Genomic DNA, 17,083 nt, shown 5'->3' on the forward strand with positions numbered 1-17,083 from the left:
TCGAGCTGTGACATCCTCACAGGTCACCCTGTGCCTCTGGGGGCTGCAGCAGCCTCAGCTAGGGAGCAAAATAACTCATCCCAAAAATCCTCTTCCTGTCCCAGCTCGCAAACAAGGCGAGGGCAGGAAATATTTGTGAAATGAAGCAATTGATGCTTTTTATTTTTATTCCCCCATCTGTGCTCGGACTGGGGTGAGGCTCTGGCTGCTCTGAATGGGCTTTTCTCTCCCTGCCTCTCTCCAAAAAGACAGAGCCGGATCCAGGCTCAGGGCAGCCAGGCACAGCACCAGGAACACCCCCAGGTCACTCTGGTGGCTTTGTCACGGCCACGCTTGGCTGTGCTTTCAGCAGGGTCAGCCCCTCAGTGCCGTGCTCAGGCAGCCGTAAATCCATCGGGAAGAGAAGCACGAATCCCGCTCCTGCAGGCATGCAAGGGAGGTGGAGCATCCAGGTAATTCCCACCTGTCTGTGGGAGTCCAGAGCTTCCCTCTGGCTGCCCTGGGAGCCTGGCAGGGGTCAGAACCCCCCTGGACAGAGCCCCCAGAGACACTGGCTGTGATCTCTGGCCATGGAAAAGAGTTTTCAATCTCACAGGATGAATTACCAGCTCTGAGTGTTTGATATCAGTAATAATTAAGTGTGGCACGGGTGCAAAAGTAAAATTTTAGGATTCTAGATGAGGGGTCCAAAGGGGACAAGCTGGAGGAAATTGGGTGTGCCTTGTCCTTTTTCTCCTTCTCCATGCCCTCCATGTCTCACTGTGGTGTTGGCATTTTTCTGTTGGTTCAGGCTGGGGACACACTGTCCAACGTAGGTGACAGATCTTGGCACGTTCTTGTAAATCCAGCCCAGGGAGTTTCTGGTATTTAATGTTTGTCACATCCCACTGAGGGCAGAGCCCCACACGCTGCCCTGCAGGACAGAGCTGGGCAGGGCAGCAGAACATGTGAGAGATCAACAGAATAAACAACCTGGAAACCAGCACAGACCAATTATGGCTCCTGCTTTGGCAGGGGGCTGACAGACAGAGACTTTCTACAATCTCAGGATCATCAATAGCTCAGATTCCGACACCTCTCCCTCAGCATGGGGCACCTCGCTGTCAGGTGCTGCTCAAGGCCAAGGAATGGGAGCAATCCCTGCACCAGGAGGACCTGGAAATCCCAAACCACCCAAATTAATCTCCAGTTTCATTGGACATCTGGGTTTTCTCCAGCTGCCAACATTTATGGCTTTGCTGATGAGATCCCACAGTGAGATCCCACAGTGAGATCCCACAATGAGATCCCACACGGATCCCACAGTGAGACCACAGAATTAGATCCCACAGTGAGATCCCACAATGAGATCCCACACGGATCCTACAGTGAGATCACAGAATTAGATCCCACAGTGAGATCCCACAGTGAAATCCCACACGGATCCCACAGTGAGATCCCACAATGAGATCCCACACTGAGGTCCCACATTCCGCGGGCTCCAGCTGCTGCTGCCGATGGGTGGATCCCTCTCCAGGCTCCTCTCCTGCTGGCACGGGCCCTGCAGACCCTTCTCAGGTACCTTTTGGTGGTGCCTGTGGCATCTCTGGCTGATCCCAAACTTCTCCTGGAGAGGCCCCATGGTTTTCCAGTGGGTTCCTTCTGTGAAGTCCCAAGTTCGGAGATCCAAGGGATCCCTTCCTTATGGATTCAGTGCTTCTGCCTGGATTTTGGGCCCGATGTGAGGAGCAGCTGGGGCTTGTCTGCTGGTGGAGGTGACTTCAGGAGCTCGGTGCCCCTGTGCGGACCTGGCTTGGTGTCCCTGTTGGATTAGCCCTTTCCTGACCAGAAATGGGGCAACCGAGAGGTGTTTTAAAGTCTTTCATTCCGTTTTCAGTCTCATGAGAAGGGTGAGGCAATACAGATGTTATAATTCACACCATCACAATCAGAAGCTGATTATTTCCTAATTACAAAACACTGTAAGTGTTTCTGGGCCTATCAGCTTTAGCCACACCATCTGTAGATGCCTTAATGCCAATCATCATAAGTCTTAATACAATGTATTTTCACAGTTCCATTTCTCCAAAGTATCCAGTCTTGTTTGCAAGGCCAGCTTTGAAGCTTGTTTCTAGCTCCATTTCTCTCTCAACAATATCTGTCCTATTCCATGGCATTTCTAAGTCAGCATTTCTTATCTCAAGATTTGCACACAGTGTGGGCCTCCTGTCAGGCTTGGAGAATTGTCCACAAATCCATTTCTAACACATCTCCTGGCAGGATGGATCAGGGCAGGAGGGCAGGGATGTGCAGGCCTGGGAATGAGCTCTGCAGAGATTGAGCAGCTGGGCCTGGCTCTGAGGGGACAGCCAGGCTGGCTGTGTGTCCATCCTGCTGGTTCCCTGCCTGCTGGAGTCACTGGGAGGGAGGCAGAGCCCTCTGGGATGGCACAGAGGGGTTGTGTGGCTCGTGGCTGTCCCTGTCCCCAGGATCCCTGTGGATCCCTGTGGATTTTGGGATCCGTGTGGATCCCCACCCCCTGCAGCAGAGTTTGGGATCTGTTGCCTTTGGCTGAGGGTGGGGTTTCTTACAAGCTGTGTTTTATCTGATTGAAACCCTTTCACTTTTATCTGATTGAAGCCCTTTCACATCCTCCCAGGAGCCAGGTCACCAGGGAACAGCTTTCGTGGCCTGGAGGGGCACAAAAATCCCAGGAAAAAAGGGCCCCTAGGCACCTGTGCCTCCTCACTTGCACCAAGGTGGCTCCTTTCCAATGTTTGGAAGGTGGCCAAAGCCCAGGGAAATATTTTGGCAGCTGAGCATGGTTCTGTAAAAGCAGAAAAATGACAGGAAAAGCACAGGGAGATGCTCTTTAAATGAAGTCTTTTCCTCAAGCTAAAGGAGTTCAAGGACTGTGAAACGGAATTTATTTGTATTTATTTGTCTTGCTGAAATTGAGTCAGGAGCATCCTGTTGCTTTGATTGATGCCTTGGGTGCAAGTGCCCTACTTTGGTCAGTGCCCAAACCCTGCCCCCGTTAACGAGAATTCTCATTATTGATTCAGTGGCACCTGGAAGGCTTTTAAGGACCGACAGCAGGAGCAAAACCATTCCAGAGGGCATTTCCTGGTGCCTGTGCCCATCCTGAGCCGTGCCCCTGCTCAGCCCAACCCTGGAGCCCCTTCCCTGGTGGCCGTGGTGGTGCTGGTGACACAGGTGCCACCCCGGCCTGCCTGAATGTCCCCTCTCTAAACCCCTTCTGTTCTCTCCTTGGTCAGGGCTCACCTGGCAGAGGTTTTGCATCAGCTCTGGTGGCATTTCAGAGCCTCTCCCACATCCCAAAATGTGCGTGGTGCAGTGAGCTACCCGAGCTACACCTGAGTTACACCTGAGCTACACCTGAGCTACCCCTGAGTTACACCTGAGTTACACCTGAGCTACACCTGAGCTACACCTGAGCTACACCTGAGTTACACCTGAGTTACCCATGAGTTACACCTGAGCTACACTTGAGCTACACCTGAGTTACACCTGAGTTACACCTGAGCTACCCCTGAGTTACACCTGAGTTACACCTGAGTTACACCTGAGCTACACCTGAGTTACACCTGAGTTACCCCTGAGTTACACCTGAGGTACCCCTGAGTTACACTTGAGCTACACCTGAGTTACAGCTGAGTTACCCCTGAGTTGCACCTGAGTTACACCTGAGCTACCCCTGAGTTACACTTGAGCTACACCTGAGTTACCCCTGAGTTACACCTGAGTTACACGTGTTACCCCTGAGCTACACTTGAGCTACCCCTGAGCTACCCCTGAGTTACACCTGAGCCACCCCTGAGTTACACCTGAGTTACCCCTGAGCTACCCCTGAGTTACCTCTGAGCTACCCCTGATCTACACCTGAGCTACCCCTGAGTTACACCTGAGTTACCCCTGAGTACACCTGAGTTACACTTGAGCTACACCTGAGTTACACCTGAGTTACACTTGAGCTACACCTGAGTTACACCTGAGCTGCACCTGAGCTACCCCTGAGCTACCCCTGAGCTACTCCTGAGTTACACCTGAGCCACCCCTGAGCCACCCCCGCGCCACCCCGCGTTGCTCCGGTGCCACCCTGGTGGCCGCCAGCGCGGGGCTGTCCCCGTGCCTGGCCGTCCCCCGTGCCCAGCAGCTCCAGGGCCGGTCCCTCGGTCTGCGGGGCTGGAATCTCTTCCACTGCCCGTGGCTGGGAAGGTCAGGGAGAGCAGGGAGACTCCTGGGAGCCTCCTGCTTGCTCTGCCTTATTTTTCCTCTTCCCTGCCCACCACCACCGAGCTGCTCTGCCAACTCCTCCTGCCAGGAGCTTCTGCAGCCTCCTTTCCCCTCTCCATGCTTGTTTTCCCGGGGTTCCCGCTGGGCTGTTGGGGTGCAGAGGCTCTGCTGTGGGACGGGGCATTCCTGCGGCGCTGAGGTGGAGCTCCCACGGTGCTCGAGCTGTTCTCACCTCGGTGATTCACCGCCCTGGCCCAGGCTCTGCCTTTCCTCCCTTCCCACGGGCCCCCGGCCAGGTTTTGGCTCCTGTGGGAAGCAGCTGGAGCAGGAGCTGTGCCCGTGGTGCCAGCGGCCCAAGAGGTTTTTAACGCTTCAGTTTCAGGGAAGGGGACAACGATCCCCAGAAAGCTTTGCCGGCTCGGATGGAGAACAATCGTGTCCTGGGGGACCTGTGGGGGAAGAGCAACGTCCCCGGGGTCCTGAACAACCCCTACTCCGAAGCAGAGCAGGTAAGAGGCCATGGCTGGGGCTGCTTTGGGTGGGAAAACCGAAATTCCCAAGGTTTGTGGGAATGTGACCCATCCCGGAGGGCTCTCACGGCACAGAGAACCTGCAGGGACAACGTGTGGCCCCAAAAGCTGGAGGTGATGGATCCCAGAGGCTGTTTGGGCCAGGAGCTGCAGCGGCTGTGGTTCAGGCAGGGAATGGAGGTCACTGGAGAATGATGCTCCTCATCCTAGGGCTGACGTGGGATGGGAGCCCAGCCAGGGAGCAGGACGCCGAGGCCTCCCTGGGGAACGTGATCCCTTTGGGTGGCACAAGGCCAAGCTGCATCATTAAAGTCATTTGGATTCATCTGATGGTAATTCAATAGAGCACTTCAGATAATGCCTTCCACGGTGCCTTTTCATCTCCTCACACTCCACGGCCGTAAATTCTCAGGCTTCCTTGCCAAGAGGAGATTAACTCCACGTTTGTAGCAGAGCCAGAGACGTCAGGCAGACCCTGCCACGCCACCAGGATCACCTCGGGGAAAACACGACGTGCGTGAGCTCTGCTCTGCTTGGGCAAAAGGATCTCCCTGATGGGATTGTCCAGGGCAGGACCTGGGGACCAGACTCCATGGAAGGGGAGATCACCTCCCTGCCATGGCAGGGACACCTCTCACTGTCCCAGGCTGCTCCCAGCCCCGTCCAGCCTGGCCTTGGGCACTGCCAGGGATCCAGGGGCAGCCACAGCTGCTCTGGGTACCCTGTGCCAGGGCCTGCCCACCCTCACAGGGAACAATTTGCAATTCCCAATATCCCATCCAGCCCTGCCCTCTGGCAGTGGGAGCCATTGCCTGTGTCCTGTCCCTCCATCCCTTGTCCCCAGTCCCTCTCCAGCTCTCCTGGAGCCCCTTCAGGCCCTGGAAGGTCTCTGAGCTCTCCCTGGAGCCTTCTCCTCTCCAGGTGAGCACCCCCAGCTCTCCCAGCCTGGCTCCAGAGCAGAGGGATGGGTGGTCTGAAGACCACAGAGATTCCTACAGGAACATCCAGTGCCACCCCTGCCATGGCAGGGACACCTTCCCCTGTCCCAGGCTGCTCCCAGCCCTGTCCAGCCTGGCCTTGGGCACTGCCAGGGATCCAGGGGCAGCCACAGCTCCAGAGCAGAGGGGCTCCAGCCCTTGCAGCATCTCTGGTTCCTCCTCTGGACTCTCTCCAGCAGCTCTGGGTGCCTCCTGAGCTGGGACCCAGAACTGGATGCATTTCTCCTGGCAATCCTGCATGCAAAGATGCTCCCATGCACTTTTGCAGCCTGGCATCATCAGACACCCACAAGAGACACACGAGACCCTCTGAGCTGGTGCTGGTGGCCACACAGGGCACTGGGGTAGCCCTGGCCACGCTGCAGAGCTGTAGCCAGCCTGGCTGGGTGCATTTCCACCCTCCCTCACCTCAGAACCGTGGCCCGGCAGCACAGCCACCCTTGGGTTGAGTGTCACCCCACGCCAGTGGCAGCAGCCCTGAGCTGCAGCAGCCACTGGGGGCTGGCCCTGGGCAGCCCCACGTCCCAGCCCGTGGAATCCTGAGCCCGGGGACAGCTCAGTGCTGCTCCTCTTGCCCCAGCTCTGCAGAGACTCCGTCTCCCTGCCTCCTTTGCTAAGCCCGTGCGTGTCCGTGTCTGTTACTATAAGCACTTTATAACCTTCTGTGTGCAGAGCTTAATTTCTCTCTGTGCTGGGGCTGCCAAAACCGCCTGTTTTAAGCTGCTATTAAACTCTTTATTATTTTTTTTTTCCACTGGATGCACAGCTTTCTTTTTATCCTTCTTATCCCCGAATCCTTACGCCTGCTTTTCTGGAAGCAGTCTGGCTTTTCCCCCAGCCATTCCCCGGGGCTGTGTGCAGTCAAGGCAGCTGAACTTCTTTCAAGCAGCAATAAATACTATTAACACAGGGGAAAGTCAAGCCAAGTGGGAACTTTCCTTGGTTTTTTTTGAAGCAGGATTGGGTGGATTCACTTGGCCAGGTGGCGAATGCTCACTGAGGCTCGTAATAAGGTGCTGAAAGCCCCGCTGGGCATCGATCCCCATCCCTCTGTTATTTTTTACAAAACCACACGGCGTTTTTTGCTGGTTTCCCAGGAGCCCGATCCCCTTGGCCCCAACCCTGAGGATGCCAGGTCCGGCTTCTCTCCGCAGGGACCGATCTGCGAGCAGCCCGAGGGCAAGCGGAAGCTCTGTGCCCGCCTGGCTCTCAGGGGAAGCGACTCCGAGCAGCTTTGCGAGGGCGATTGGCAGCTGTGCCAAGGCAGGGGACACGCTCTGAGCCGAGCGTGGACGGAAATGTCAGCACGGAGATAAATCCACCGCCCGTCTGATGCTGCTGCTGCTGCGCTCGCCCCGGTGCGACCCAGCCGGGCGCTGCCACCGCGGGGTGAGCACCTGCAGAGGCCAGGCCGGGAGGTGTCCGCTGTCACCGTGTCCCCAAGGAGTCCCCAGGGCTGGCAGGGCTCTTCCTGAGGGAGCAGACAGCTCGGGAGCCGCGAGTTGCCGGCACGCTCTGGTACGAGCTGTTTGCATGCCGCGGCTGCCGCAGTTGTCTTGTCCCTCTCCTGAGTCACCGATGTCCCAGCTGCTTAATTAAAACACGAAAAGATCTCACGCAGCCTCCCCGGCTGAGCGGCGGGGGAATATTTGGCTCTGGTTTCAGCACACACACACTCACACACAGACAGGAACTCACACATGGCTCTCTCCTAAGCTGTCCTGGCTTCTCTCTCTCTCCACAGCTGCTCCGGGATGTGGCTGTCAGAGTTGACACCTCTGCTCCAGCCTGGCTGCTGTCCCGGGGTTCAGCATCCCTCTGCTCCCTGGGCCTCTCCCAGCAAGGCACTGGGACTTCTTTTAATGGGGTTTTTAATGGGATTCATGGGGTCCCGTTGATCCCTGGAAGTGTCCAAGAAATGACACTCGGTGCTCTCCTCTAGGTGACAGCTTGGTGCTCACTCTAAGGTTGGGATCCACCACCTCGGAGACCTTCCCTGATCTTAATGACTCTGTGACTCCAGGGTTCCAGTTTGCCCAGTCAATGGGAAGGGAGCAGCTTTGAGGGGGTTTGAGGCAGAACTTCTGCAGGCAGAAAAGCACCAACCCTCAGTGAAGTTCTGCCCCTCTGTCATCCCATGGTGGCAGGAGCTGCACGTCTGAAGGCTCAGATTTGGCCACATTTTTGAGTCTTGCATCCCCCCACTCGCTCTGAGGATGAGGACGTTGCTTCATCTGCATTCCCAGCACGTTTTAGGGCCATACCTGCTCCAGCAAGGAGTATTTTAGCAGCACACCTTGTCAGGAGATCAAAACTCCCATTAAAAAGTGCTGGGTACAATCAACACTCCCTGCCTGGTGCTCCCGGCTTCTGTCTGGCAGGTGGAGCTGCAGGTGAGGATTGGTTTTGGTTGCATTTCTGAGCTGGTTTCAGCACATTTTGCCCATCTCAGGGAGCTGCTCTGAGCAATCAGGCGCAGAGGGAAGGTGGCAGATTGTCCCCTTTGGACCTCAGGGTGGGTCAGGGAGCACAGGAAGCTGCTGGTGGCTAAAGAATAATTCCATTCTCTTTGAAGAGTAAAACAAGCAGGGGGAAAAAAATTACCAGGAGCTGCCACTGCCATGATTCAGGCTGGACTCTTCAAAATTGAAAAAAATTAGCTTTAAAAATAGTGTTTTTCTGGGACTACATCGAGGAGCTTCTCATTTACTGCTGGGTTTGAGCTGTGCATGAGGTTTTTCATTTGGTTTCTGCAACATGCAAAGGGGAGGCTGAGATGTGGCGTGTGGACATTTGGCTTCAAGGGGCAGACTTTGACACACTCCTTGGGAAAATCATGGGATTTGTGGCATGAGGAATGTCAGAGATCCACAGCAGCACAGCCTGAGGGGGTGCAGGCTGCAGCTTTTGGAAGCTGCAAGGGCTAAAGGAGGTCCTGCTGAGGATTCAGGCTGTAAATCTCTGCTTTCCCCTCCAGCCTCTGTCCCTTGCTCCCAGAATATGTTTTCAGAGTGTGGCATTACACCACGAGCCTCAGGCTGCTTGAAATCCCTGGTTTCCAGGAAAAAAAAAAAGAAAAAAAAAGAAAAAAAAAAGAAAAAAAAGTCCGGACATTATGGTAGAAACGAGAACTGAGCAAAAAGTGCAAAGGTGTCTGCTCAGCCCAGGCCTCGGCCTTGGAGTCAGCCAGGATGAATCTCTCCAAGATTTGGGAAAGCAGAGCAATCCTCTGGTGAAGTGGGAACCAGTCAGAGCTGGAGCCTGGCTGCTCTGCCATCCCTGTGCCTCCTGCTGCTTTCCCTCCTGAGCCAGGAGCTTCTCCCAGCCTGTGCTGCTTCTTTGCTTCTTTAGATTTGTGCTGCTGCTGTAAGGGTGACAGGAGCCCAGGATCCCCAGAAAGCAGGTGACACTCTGCTGAAGGCAGTGTCAGCTTCAGGAAAACCAGATTAATTCAAAAGGAACACCAGCCCCAGGATTCCTGTGGGAAGGGACAGAGCCAGTCCAGCCCAGAGCTGCTGTGCAGAGCCTTGAAGTGGTGCCAAACACCAGCATCTTTGGCCAGGACGCTCTCAGATGTCCCCTGGATTGCTGCAGCAGCAGCGCCGTGGTTCCAGTGCTGGAATTACATCCCTGATTCCTAGGAGACAGCTCTGCTGCCCAGAGCCACTGCAGACAGACTGCCCTGTCCCCATGGGCAGACTCCGATGGCTCTTGAAGCTCTAAGTGCTTGGGGTAAGGGCCACAGCAGAAAATTGCAGTTTTGTCTGTGAAAACATGCAAAAAGGAGCACCTGTAGCCAGTTCTGCTCCTCTGTGCTGACACAGATCTCAGGCAGAGCTGGATGAGCCCATCCCAAGGCAGTGCCAGGGAGCTGAGCTGGAGAAATCCAACTACACTCATGATTCAGCATCCCCCCAACTTGAGTAATTGATCCATCCCCATTCCTACAAGCTTTCCAGCATTGGTATCAGAGGAGCTGTGCCTTGGGCTTGCTCAGATTGGTGCTCAGCTCTTTGTTCTTCCAGGCAGAGCTTGGCACCTGCAGAACCTGAGCAGGTGATGCTCCTTGGCAAGAAACATCCCACAGATTTTGGAGGAGAGTCTTCCTCTAAGAATCCTGAACACAACATTCTCCAAGTCACTTCCACCTCTGGTTTTAGCTCATTTTCCACAAGTTTTGCTGTCCCATAACCAGACACGACTTCTTTATTCACCTGCGAGTCAGCTGCTCCACTGTAGGATCCCAAATAAAGCCAAATATTGGGATAACCCACCTTGTCTGGCTGTGTCCCCGCTGGAATTTATACACAGCCATCCAGCCACAGACGATGCTGTGTTGTTGGGACCTTTTCCTGCATTTTGCTGATGAGTTCTGACTTTGTGCTGGGTGTTCCCTCTTTTCCAGCCGCCTCCATCCGGGCGCCAGTCCCCAACCAAGAACGGGAGCCCTTCCAAATGTCCCCGCTTTGTGAAAATCAAGAACTGGGAGACGGGCTCCGTGCTCCACGACACCCTGCACCTCAAGACCGCCATGGTGAGTAGAGCTGGCCAAAATTCCCTGAGCACCGTTGAGTGGATGGCACAGCTTCCAAGGTGGATTTACCCAGGAATGCAGAAGTGGGGGAATTCAGTCTTGTCTCCATGTCTTGGTTTGAAAAGACAGATGTCTGCTGAGGAAGGCAGGAGCCTCTCTTGAAATAGAAAATGTAAATCCCCTCCCTCTGAATTATTATAATTTTGAAATTAGGGGCTGTCAGAAGAAGATATGGGAGCAGAAATAACCATTCTTTATTAGGGGAAAAAAATTGAAAATTAAAAAAAAGAAAATGCAGTAATACAAAACAACCCTGCCAGAGTCAGACCATGCCCTGTCCCCCTGTGTGTCAGGGAGGTGGCTCAGCCCCATCCCAGGGGGGCTCAGCCCTCCTGCAGTGCCAGCTGTGCTTCTGCTGGAGCAGGATCCTGCACAAGGGGGGAGTTTTCCTCTGGAGCTCCAGGGCTGGGGGAGATGGGCCTGGGCTCCTCTGGGAATGCAGTGGGGAGAAAGCTGCTCCTCTGGGAATGCAGTGGGGTAGAAAGCTGCTCCCCTGGGAATGCAGTGGGGTAGAAAGCTGCTCCTCTGGGAATGCAGAGGGAAGAAAGCTGCTCCTCTGGGAATGCAGAGGGGATGGAAGCTGCTCCTCTGGGAATGCAGGGGGAAGGAAGCTGCTCCTCTGGGAATGCAGAGGGAAGAAAGCTGCTCCTCTGGGAATGCAGGGGGAAGGAAGCTGCTCCTCTGGGAATGCAGGGGGCAAAGGCTGCTGTGCTGTTCCCAGGTCAGATTGGATCCAGGTAGGAATGCTTGGCTCCTCCCCTGGGCACAGCGTCTCCCATGGATGATGGAATTTTCTCAGCCGTGCAGGGACACTCAGTGGCCATGGACAGCAGAGATCTCCTGGAGGGAGGATTGGCTGTGGGAGAGATAAAGAAAAAACTGCCCAAAAAAAGCAGAGAACTGCCCCAGCTCTGACAGATGGGGATAGAACACAGACCCCCAGCCACATCTTGCAACCTGAGGCACTCCAGTAGGGTTTGAATTTCGAATCTGGTGCAATAATCAGAGAGATGCAAATGCATCTGGGATAAATAAGGAAAAGCATTTGACTTCATGCCAAGCTGGGGTGTGAATCCCATCTCTGCATTGCCTGGATCAGGAGGGAGAAGTGGTGGCTGCACAAGGCCTGGCTGCCACCACCCGGTGTCCCCAGCCAGCTGGGATGTCCCTGTTTGTCAGACACCACCTTGCTCTGTGTGGGTGGTCACAGACTGCCCCAGCCCAGCTCTGGTGAGCAGCAGTACCATGGTGGCTCCAGAGCATTCCTGTCCCTCCTGTCCCCTCAGAGCGTTCCTGCTCCCTTCTGTCCCCTCAGAACATTCCTGTCCCTCCTGTCCCCTCAGACCATTCCTGTCCCCTCAGAGCGTTCCTGTCCCTCCTGTCCCCTCAGAGCGTTCCTGTCCCTCCTGTCCCCTCAGACCATCCTACTCCCTCCTGTCCCCTCAGACCATCCTACTCCCTCCTGTCCCCTCAGAGCATTCCTATCCCTCCTGTCCCCTCAGAACATTCCTGTTCCCTCCTGTCCCCTCAGACCATTCCTGTCCCCTCAGAACATTCCTGTCCCCTCAGAGAATTCCTGTCCCTCCTGTCCCCTCAGAGCATTCCTGCTCCCTCCTGTCCCCTCAGACCATTCCTGTCCCCTCAGAGAATTCCTGTCCCTCCTGTCCCCTCAGACCATTCCTGTCCTTCCTGTCCCTTCAGACCATTCCTGTCCCCTCAGAGCGTTCCTGTCCCTCCTGTCCTCTCAGAACATTCCTGTCCCCTCAGACCATTCCTGTCCCTCCTGTCCTCTCAGAACATTCCTGTCCCCTCAGAGCGTTCCTGTCCCCTCAGACCATTCCTGTCCCTCCTGTCCTCTCAGAACATTCCTGTCCCCTCAGACCATTCCTGTACCTCCTGTCCTCTCAGAACATTCCTGTCCCCTCAGACCATTCCTGTCCCTCCTGTCCCCTCAGAACATTCCTGTCCCCTCAGAGCGTTCCTGTCCCCTCAGACCATTCCTGTCCCTCCTGTCCCCTCAGACCATTCCTGTCCCCTCAGACCATTCCTGTCCCTCCTGTCCCCTCAGGCCACGGCGTGCACCGAGCAGATCTGCATGGGCTCCGTGATGACCCCCAGCCCCCACATCCGCAAGTCAGAGGACACCAGGAGCAAGGAGGAGGTGCTGCTCCTGGCCAAGGACTTCATTGACCAGTACTACTCCTCCATAAAGAGGTGAGCACTCCTCAGCCACAGCCCGGGGCTGCTGCTGGCGCCGAGATGTCCCCGGTGTCCCCCAGAGCTGCCCCAGTGCCGGGCCCAGCGCAGGAGGGACCCCGAGCTGCTGGAGCCAGGCCAGAGGAGGCACCAGGATGATCAGAGGGATGGAGCAGCTCTGCTGGGAGGAAAGGCTGAGGGAGTTGGGATTGTTCAGCCCGGGAAAGAGAAGCTTTGGGGTGACCTCATTGCGGCTTTCCAGTGCCTGAAGGAGGCAAAAAGAAACATGGAGAGAGACTTGAGGCAAGGGATGGAGGGACAGGGCACAGGGAATGGCTTCCACTGCCAGAGGCAGGGATGGATGGGATATTGGGAATTGGGAATTGTTCCCTGGGAGGGTGGGCAGGCCCTGGCACAGAGTGCCCAGAGCAGCTGTGGCTGCCCCTGGATCCCTGGCAGTGCCCAAGGCCAGGCTGGGACTGGGAGCAGCCTGGGATGGTGGAAAGTGTCCCTGGCTGTGGCTGGGGTTGGAATGGGATGGGATTTAAGGTCCCTTCCAACCCAACCATTCCATGATTTCATTATCTGCTCTCCCATGCATGTGAGTCACAGCACGGGGAAGCCTTGGTGCTCCTTCAGCAGATGCTTTTGGGTGGAGTTTCATTTGTGGTGTTTGTCATGTCTCTGCACAAGCCACTGTCCGTCCCCCTGTCCTTGCCCACCTCTTATCCCAAAGCTGGGACAAGCACCCACAAAATCCCTGTGGGTGTGTGCAGGAACGAGGTATTCCCAGTGGAGAGCAGCAGCATCCCCTGCCCCCCGCCTGACCCTGCACCTCCTGTGCTCCCAACCTCCCCAGATCCGGCTCCAAGGCCCACATGGAGAGGCTGGAGGAGGTGACCAAGGAGATTGAGGCCACCGACACCTACCAGCTGCGGGACACGGAGCTGATCTACGGAGCCAAGCACGCCTGGCGCAACGCGGCACGCTGCGTGGGCAGGATCCAGTGGTCCAAGCTGCAGGTCAGCACCAACCCCACCAGAAACACCCAGGAGATTCCTGCCAGAGGCTGTGCTGGAGTTTTGGAGAGGCAAATCCTGCTCTCCACCACCTGGGAGGCACAGCACAGGTCCAGGGGCAGCCGTTCAGCAGCACACACAGCTCCCCTCAGCAGCTTTGGGATGTTGGCAGGAGCTGGAAAAGTGTCTGTGGGATGGGAGATGAGGTGGCTGTGTCTGAAATGGAAGCTGGTGCTCCAGGGGACATTTTCCAATATCAGATCCTGCTCCAACATCTTTCCTGCTGTTTCCAACCTGTTGCTCCACCTGGAGCGAGGCAGCAGGACACATTTGTCCTCAGTACTGAGATCCAGCAGGGGAGGATTTGGCTCAGCGCCCCTTTGGCAAGGGAAACACAGAGCAGGATTGGAAATCAGTGATCCCTAGGGAATCCCTTGGTACAGAGCTGTCCTCTCCTTCTGTAACCTGGAACAAATCCAGCGCTGCTGAGAGCTCCTGTGGCTGCTTCACACAGGGAGTGGGCACAGTCGCTTCTGTTGCTCCCCCTTCCTGATTTCCTGATGCTTTTGTGGCTGCCCGGATCCCTGCAAGTGTCCAAGGCTACTTCCAGGGTGGATGGGGCTTGGAGCAGCCTGGGGCAGTAGAAGGTGTCCCTGCCATGGGCACGGGGTGGATGAGATGCTCTTTAAAAGTCCCAACCCAAACCATTCCATGATTCCATGATTCCCTGTCCCTCAGCCCTGACTGACACCTGTCCTGCTCCAGCTTGGAGTGCTGATCTACAAGAGAAGCAGAGCAGACTCCATAATTGCTGGGGGATGAGGCAGGAACAGCAGCAGGTTGGCAGTATGGGAACGAGGAGGTTTTTGCCTGAGCAGCAGATGAGTCACCTCTCCAAAGCAAAAGGGGCAGCTGGATTAGACTTCCACATGTTCCAAAGACAGGGAACACATAATTATGGAGCTTTAGATCCCTGAGAAGCCACAATGGTGCCTGGAGTTCTCCATGTGCTGTGTTTCCTCTGCCTGGCTCTGCCCTAGGAGCTGGAACATCCCCACAACTGCCGGAGCAATCTCTAATTTGGGGTGGCTCTGTGTGGTGGAAAAGTCTCTCCTCCACCCATGCTTCCAAAGAAAAGCTCAGCAGCCTCTTGTTGTTTGGTCTCAAGGCAGTTTATTGCAATTTATCTAAAAGATTTTCTTCTGGGGCTGCTGTGGTTTGCTCACAGCTCAGGCAGAGGCACACACACACCCTGACATCCTCTCTGACCCCGACTGCTTCTTCTCTCCCCGCCCAGGGCTGCTGCTGTCTTTTATATGGTACATTACATGTGACATGGTTACAGTTTTTCCCCAATGCCTATTACCTATATTAAATGGTGCTTTTCTATCTTTTATATGGTACATGTTACATGGTTACAGTTTTCCCCAATGCCTATTACCTATATTAAATGGTGCTTTTCTATCTTTGATATGGTACATTACGTGTTACATGTTTACAGTTTTCCCCAATGCCTATTACCTATATTAAATGGTGCTTTTCTACTCTAAACCAATCTGTGAGTGCCAACATCACCAAGAACATGGAGGTGAGGAAGGAGAAAGAGGGAGGACAGGGCAGGCCCAAATCCCCCCATCTTGAAACTTCTGACCCCCATGTACAAAACCAAAACCCCCCTGTACAGCACTCAAAAATTCTTACCTTTACTTTGTGACTACTTCTACTCTAATATCTAAACTTTTGTGACTTCTTGTTCTTCCTGCAAGGTTGGTAAATTGTTCCATGGCTCAAACCCAAAATCACAGCTGTTTGCAGCTGCCTGCCAGGGTCTCAAATGCTTCTGACCTGGGCCCAGAACCTCCAGAAATGTCTGAGGGACATTTTGAGTTCCGACACACAACTGCTTCCCCGTTCCAGGTGTTCGATGCCCGGGACTGCACCACAGCCCATGGGATGTTCAATTACATCTGCAACCACATCAAGTATGCCACCAACAAGGGGAACCTCAGGTGAGCCACCAGGGAGTCACCAGGCTTTGAACCCGAGGGCCTCTGGACGAGTGGAGATCCAGCTCTGGGACCTGCTGGGGTTGGGTCTGGGCACTGCACAGCCAGCAGCCATCCTGGGAAGGGTTAGAGGGACACGACCTGGGCTGGAGGAGCCCTGCTGGTCCAAGTCTCTCTCCTCTTGCGCCTGTTGGACCTCAGAGGGAATATTTCCCCATTATTTCCCCTTTCCTACATTCTGCATCCAGCACAGAGCTCAGCCTGCCCTCCAGGTCTGTCTGACCCCCCCCTGCTAGCAGCCAGCATCAGGGAACACCCCAAATTCCAGAGCCGCCAGCGTCACAACTCACACTCCTCACTCAGGGCACACCCAGAGCTGGTGGCAGCACCTTTTCCTCCAGGATCTCACCCCTCCCACAACTCCTGGCGCTGATCACCAGCGCTGCCTTTCCCTTCCAGGTCTGCCATCACCATCTTCCCGCAGCGCACGGACAGCAAGCACGACTTCCGCATCTGGAACGCGCAGCTGATCCGCTACGCCGGCTACAAACAGCCCGACGGCTCCGTGCTGGGGGACCCCGCCAACGTGGAGCTGACCGAGGTACAGCTGTGCCACTCTGCCCTTTCCTCACCCTTCTCCACCCTCGCCATGGCCTGCGCCCAAAACCTCTCCCAGGTCTTCCCTCCAGTGAAGTTGGTAGAGCTGGCAGGGCAGTTGTGTCCATGTCTCAGGGCTTTCCCTTGTACCCAGATGGATTTTCTCAGGAAGTTTCCTTTTCCTTGAAGCCTCCTCCAGGGCTTACACCCCTCCGTAATCTCCGTGTCCCCAAAAATGAGAGATGGGGCAACCGAGAGGTGTTTTAAAAACTTTAATTCCATTTTCAGTCTCATGAGAAGGGTGAGGCAATACAGATGTTGTAATTCACACCATCACAATCAGAAGCTGATTATTTCCTAATTACAAAACCCTGTAAGTGTTTCTTGGTCTATCAGCTTTAGCCACACCATGTTGTAGATGCCCTAAAGCCAATCATCTAAAATTACTTCTCGTGAGTCCCACTGCAATACATTTTCATAGTTCAGTTTCTCCAAAGTATCCAGTCTTGTTTGCAAGGCCAGCTTTGAAGCTTGTTTCTAGCTCCATTTCTCTCCCAGCAATGCCTGCCCTATTCCGTGGCATTTCTAAGTCAGCATTTCTTGTCTCAAGGTTTGAACACAGATGAACACTGTGTGGGTCTTCTGTCAGGCTTGGAGAATTCCCTACAAATCCATTTCCCACATTAAACCTGCCCTTCCCACACCTGCTGGGATCACACAGGAATTCTAGGCACCCTCAGAGGGAGAAGAGGCTGGGTCAAGCAGGTTGGGATTGTCCCGTGCAGCTCCAGCTGGGGAGGCTGGGTTTGTGTCACCCTCAGGTTTTTTCCCCAGGAGTAAAGGCTGGGTTTTGTCACTTCCCTGCTTTTCTCACCTGTTTTCTCCTTCACCATTGCAGGCACAAGCC

The 17,083-nt window shown here is 54.9% G+C and overlaps 1 protein-coding gene across 5 annotated transcripts in view; it reads left to right on the top strand.

Moving 5' to 3' along the window:
* NOS1 (nitric oxide synthase 1) overlaps positions 1-17,083 on the top strand; it is a 92,546-nt gene that overhangs the window by 44,289 nt on the left and 31,174 nt on the right. For all 5 annotated transcript variants that reach the window (XM_085592959.1, XM_085592960.1, XM_085592961.1 and 2 more), the window contains exons 3-8: positions 4,613-4,745; positions 10,170-10,298; positions 12,427-12,572; positions 13,414-13,576; positions 15,491-15,582; positions 16,039-16,180. In XM_085592959.1, the coding sequence (XP_085449085.1) occupies positions 4,613-4,745; positions 10,170-10,298; positions 12,427-12,572; positions 13,414-13,576; positions 15,491-15,582; positions 16,039-16,180 (805 nt within the window). The remainder of the gene's footprint in view (positions 1-4,612; positions 4,746-10,169; positions 10,299-12,426; positions 12,573-13,413; positions 13,577-15,490; positions 15,583-16,038; positions 16,181-17,083) is intronic.

Source organism: Lonchura striata, chromosome 15 (assembly GCF_050655825.1).
Source record: "Lonchura striata isolate lonStrDom1 chromosome 15, ASM5065582v1, whole genome shotgun sequence".
Taxonomy (NCBI): Eukaryota; Metazoa; Chordata; class Aves; order Passeriformes; family Estrildidae; genus Lonchura; species Lonchura striata.